Consider the following 6,095-nt stretch of genomic DNA (forward strand, 5'->3'; position numbering starts at 1 on the left):
ACTCCCATGTTTGTTGCAGCACTGGTCACAATAGCAAAATTTGGAAGGAGGCTAAGTGTCCACTGACAGATGAATAAATAAAGAAAATGTGGTACATATAAACAATGGAGTATTATTTAGCCACAAAAAAGAATGAGATCCTGTCATTTGCAACATAGATGGAACTGGAGATCATTATGTTAAGTGAATTAAGCCAGGCACAGAAAGGAAAATGTCACATGTTCTCACTTATTTGTGGGATCTAAAAATCAAAACAATTGAACTCATGGACATAGAGAGTAGAATGATGGTTACCAGAGGGTGGTAAGAGTAGTGGGGTGTAGGGGAAGGTGGGGGTGATTCATGGGTATAGAAAAAGAAAGAATGAGACTTACTATTTGATAGCATAACAGGGTGACTATCATCAATAATACATCGTACATTTTTAAATAACTAAGAGTGTAAATTGGATTGTTTGTAACACATAAGATAATAGCATTTGATTATTATGCATCATATCCCTGTATCAAAACATCTCATGTACAACTACTATGTCCCCACAAAAATTAAAAATAATTTAAAAAAAAAAATTCTGATATGGTTGGATTGTTTTATTCTTAAAAAATATATATATATCTACCAAATATATCCTACTAAAAATCCGCAACTGTCTTTGTTAATTAAGCACAAATTTTAATTTGAAAAGTCTGGTCCTGTCTGCTAAGACTTACTTTTGCTAGATCCGTAAATACCAAAAAGGTCTATTCAAATGAGGGCAATAAGAGTAAAATAAATGGAAATTAATTGGTATCATTAAAAATAAATAAAGATTATAAAGGAGGGGACTCTCCCTAATCAAAAATCACATTGCACACTGCTGGGATTATACGAAGATGACAGAAATCCTTCTTACTGGCATTTAAATCTTGGGCCATCCTAACACTCTTCCGGTGTCAGTGAAAAGTACAACGTTGGCATTATAACAAACAATAGTTTACAGACTCTCAGTGCGCTAGGGTGTCTTTGCAGAATGCTTAGCTAGAGCTCTACTGTCACTTTTTTCTTATTGAAATGTAAAATGTTGATTGTTTTATAAGCTGAGTGAAAAATACTTAGGTATTTACATACAATCAGGTCCATAAAAGATAAAAATTCACTTATCAGAATTTGAGTCCTGTTAATTGACATACTCAACTTTCTAGGATGAACTTATAAATAGAATGGGGGGTGGGAATCAATCTTCATTCCCTCTCTTTCTCTTTTCTTTACTCATGAAGAAGCAATGCTTTATCTCTGTCCACTCTGGGTGTGGGGGGAAGTATGCTGCTTGTAAGGGATAATTATTTGGAGAATACTTTAGTTTCACGGTTGATGAAATTACAAAGGGATACTGTTTGGGGTATTACAGTAAATAGGTATAACAGAACCTACCTGAAAAAGAACATGTACATGGCAGCTGTGATGCAAAACAAAAGGACCTGTAACAAGGAGAAAATACATTACTTGCAAAAGAACACTGACATCACCATTTGAGTGAATCATAAAAGCAAAATACTATTAAATCTTGTGCCTGAAACAATAAAAGGATACACAAACCAGTCACACACATTTCATATTCTCGACCTTTCATATAAACCAAACTTGTTCAACCTGTGGCCTGTAGGCTGCATGAACTCCAAGACAGCTTTGAATGTGGTCTAACACAATTTGTAAACTTTCTGTAAACATTGTGACTTTTTTTTTTTTGCAATTTTTTTCAGTTCATCAAGTATCATTAGTGTTAGTATATTTCAAGTATGGCCCAAGACAAATTTTCTTCTTCCAATGTGGCCCAGAAAAGCTAAAATATTGGACACCCCTAATATAACCAATATTAGGAGAATAAATTGCAATACTTATATGTAACTATCATCATGTATGTAATTATATATATTATACAGACATATACAGACTGGATAGAAGGGTAACAGGGTTCAAAAAAAAAGGGAACAGCAAATTTTTAACTTTCTGTTAGAATGCCTAAACAAGCAAGCTTAACTTAAAAACAAGGACAACAGCTTTTGTATAATCAATTCAGTGAATAAATCAGAAAGCTTATTAACTATGATATGAAGATGACCAGATTTTCTAATGTAAAATACAGTACAGTTGTCAACCAATTCTAATCAATAAGAAAAGCTCATAAAAATACAATATTCCTTTGTGGAATATGGACTAGCTATAAAAGTAATTCCTCTAGAAGCAGGCATAAGAAGGTCTGAAATGAGTATCTCAAAAACATCACAGTAAACACAACCATATTAAGATGGTATGTGGAAGGAACCCAGAACTCCAGTCCTGACTAACGTCTTAGTTACACCAAAAAAACAGATTGGAAAAGTTGTTTTAACTCACAAAAATTAAAGTTGTAGAATGCATTCTTATGTTAAAAAACAACAGTATAAATTAAGCATAAGAATTGTCAATGGCCTCACATCACAGACAAATAAGAAATGAACTTTCTTTAGATTGTGAAAGGCTGACCACGAGAACAGAAATGAAAACACTGGAAAAATTGTTTTGCTATTTCTAACACAAATAATTTCTAGTCAACCTGATGAAAGCACGGTAATTATGCCATTACAAATCAAGCTTGACAAGTTTGCTGTCTTAGCCTAAGATAAGCATTATATATAGCCTGAATGACTTAGAAATGTATAAATATACCAATGAAAAAGAGGATTGGTATCAATTAATATGAAGTAAATATTATATATATTTATATAACATTATATATCTATAAAATCTTTCTGTGCTAAACACACATACTCTTCTCCCCTCCCTCTTTCGCTTCTTCTTCCTCTCTCCATCTCTCTTCTCCATTGACTTAAAACACCCTATCCATGAAGCGTAAGGTTCATTTTACCATTTCACTGTTTTTAGAAACATAACTTAAAGCATGTAAAATAATTTTCAGTTATTTCCAATTGATTATAAATTAAAGTCTAAGTGGGTTTATTTACTGGTTATAATTTGCCTAACAAAACTCAGTCATGATATTCATTTTTAAAAATTTCTCTATCATTCAATCCCTGTTAGACAATGCCATCCTTCCCAGATGTTCAATGCTTCAGGCTTTTCCTCCACTAATCAGTGTCCCCCTTGCAGATCACACTAAAAACCTCTCTAGAAGTATCCCACAAATCTTTCACACACTCTTCATCTTCTCTAAATATCCAAAGTCTCCCATCCCTCAAAATGTTGGTGTGATCTATCCTAATACGCTAACCTATCTGTATTCGTACTAAATTGGCAATTGTCTTTACAAATAATACACTCGAAACTGAGAAAAAGTACAATGTTTCAGAACTCAAGCGTTAGACTAAGATAGACCTAGGTTTGAATCCTAGTTCTGTGTACCTCTAGATATTTTATATAACTTCCCTAAACCTTAGATCCCTTATCTATAAACTGAGAATAATATCATACTTTGAATTACTTAGAAGAATTAATAAGATGATGCTTATAAAAGTTTATAAAAACAGTCTGCTGAAGAAGAATTAATGAGAGGATGCTTATAAAAGAAAGGTGGAGTTATCGTCCAACAAATAATGGGAGACTGCTATAACTAGCTTTATAAAATTCTTCAGCAGATTGTTTTTATCTTGTTTTGTTACTGACATAAGTGATCTAGATAGAAAAACCTAACCCAGAGACATAAATCTGGAAAGAAATTATTTTTAAGCAGGGAGCCCTTTTGAAATCTCACTGATAATTAGAAGAATAAATCAAAAGGATATTACAGTGCAATTGACTGATTCATTAAACAAATATTTATTGAATTCCTACTATGTGGCTGGTACCGTTCTACAACTTACCACAATGCACAAAATGGACAAAGTCCTTGGCCTCATGGAACTTATCTTTTAGCCAGGTAAGAGAATATATTTTTTAAAAGATGTATGTTAGACAGTAGTAGGAGTTTTGGAGATAAAGTAGAATAAGGAAAGGGAAATACAGGAGACTGGGGGTTGTTATTTTATACAAAGTGGTCAAAGAAGAAGAGACTTGTTAGCAGAGACACTGTAAGAGAAAAGCCAGGGGACCATATGCATAGAGCTACTGGAAGGATTTTGGATTCCATCAAGAAAGATGGGAACTTAATGCAAAATATGTTTGTTATTATTTTAGTTAAAGATGCTAAAAACAGCATTTCATTTAGCTAAGTTTTTTAAAAAGTTTTTAAAACTGTGCTAGTTTATCATTGTTACTTTCACAAAGTATTTTTCCAAATAAATCTAAATCCACAGCTAAATAAGGAAGAATACTTCCTCTGTGTTTGAAATTACAGAATTTTACAGCTAAAAGACAGTTTGATATAAACCATCATATTTTTTCATATCAGGAAACTCAGATCCTGAAAAGGTAAGCGATACGTCCATGCTCACTGAGCTAGCTGTATCTTACATTCCTTCATTAAACAAATATTGGCCAAGTGGTTACTCTGTACCTGCTAAATAGAGAGGATATTTGAATACAATTCTGACCCTCAAGGACCTTACAGGATACTGCAGTCCAATACTGTAGTTACTGGACACGTGTGGCTATCTAAATGATTTAATAGCTTTATTGAGGTATAATCAAAATAAACTGTACATATTTAAAGTGTACAATTTTATAAGTTTTGACATAGCTATGTACCTGTAAAATAATCATCATAAGCAAAATAATAAACATATTCACCCAAAAAGCTGCTTATAGCACTCTCCCATTATTTGTTGGACGGTAACTCCACCTTTCTTTGGCTTGATGTTAGCTGTCTTGTAGTTTTAACTGATTGGGGTCTTTACATTTGAAGTGCATTGCTTGTAGGCAGCATATAATAGTTTCCTGCTTTTTTATCCTATCAGAAAATCTTTGTCTCTCAATTGAGATATTTATACTATTTACATTTAATATGATTATTGGTATGCTTATATTTAAATCTATCATCTTGCTATTTATTTCTCTACTTATCTCTTACTGCTTTTTCCCCTCGTTTCTGCCCCTTTTTGATTAACTAAGTTTTTGTATTGTTTTGTTTTGTTTTTTGAGACGGAGTCTCACTCTGTCACCCAGGCTGAAGTGCAGTGTTGCAATCTCGGCTCACTGCAACCTCCACCTCCCATGTTCAAGCAATTGTCCTGTCTCAGCCTCCCCAGTAGCTGGGAATACAGGCACATGCCACCACACCCAGTTAATTTTTGTATTTTTAGTAGAGATGGGGTTTCACCATGTCAGTCAGGCTGGTCTCAAACTCCTGACCTCACGTGATCCACCCACCTCGGTCTCTGAAAGTGCTGGGATTAAGGTGTAAGCCACTGCACCCAGCAACTGGGTATTTTTCAATGATCGCATTCTTTCCTTTGTTGGCGTATTTTAGTGTTGGTTTTATGGTTTATAGTACACATCTATAAATTGTTGTCTATATTCAAATGACATTATACTACTTAACATATAGAAAAAAAATCTTCCAATAATGTATTTCCATTTCTCCCCTCTTGATCTTTGTGCTATTATTGTCATCCATAGTGTATGTATGTACAGATATATCTAAATTCATCATTATATTTTAATCACTTTGACTTAAAAATGTAGGTCTGCAAAGTTTTTTCATTTTGTTTTGAAAGATACTTTTGTTGGGTATAGAATTTTAGGCTGATGGATCATTTTGTTTCAGTGGTTTACAAATGTCACTCCATTGTCTTTTCACAATTTGATTATGATGTGCCTTGGGTAGTCTTCAAAATATTTCCTGTAGTAGGATTTATTAGGCTACTTGGATCTCTGGGTTTACAGTTATCAAATTTGAGTAATTTTCGGTCATTATTTCACCATTATTTTTTCTTCTCCCTTCTCTGCTTCAAGAACTCCAATTACATGAATAGGAGGTCACCCACAACTCACAGATGTTATCTTTATTTGGTGATTAAAAAAGAAAAAAACAAAACCATGGCCAGGCTCAATGGCTCATCCCTGTAATCCCAGCACTTTGGGAGGCCAAGGTTGTCAGATCACTTGAGGTCAGGAGTTCATGACCAGCCTGTCCAACATGGCAAAACCCTGTCTCCACTAAAAATACAAAAATTAGTCAGGCA

At 33.7% G+C, this 6,095-nt stretch overlaps 1 protein-coding gene across 1 annotated transcript in view; it reads right to left on the reverse strand.

Annotated features, from left to right (window-relative positions):
• TMEM135 (transmembrane protein 135) overlaps positions 1-6,095 on the reverse strand; it is a 276,833-nt gene that overhangs the window by 81,854 nt on the left and 188,884 nt on the right. Inside the window, exon 5 of the mRNA XM_011984902.1 lies at positions 1,411-1,457. Coding sequence (XP_011840292.1) covers positions 1,411-1,457 — 47 coding nt within the window. The remainder of the gene's footprint in view (positions 1-1,410; positions 1,458-6,095) is intronic.

The sequence above is a fragment of the Mandrillus leucophaeus genome, unplaced genomic scaffold (assembly GCF_000951045.1).
Source record: "Mandrillus leucophaeus isolate KB7577 unplaced genomic scaffold, Mleu.le_1.0 Scaffold276, whole genome shotgun sequence".
Classification (NCBI taxonomy): domain Eukaryota; kingdom Metazoa; phylum Chordata; class Mammalia; order Primates; family Cercopithecidae; genus Mandrillus; species Mandrillus leucophaeus.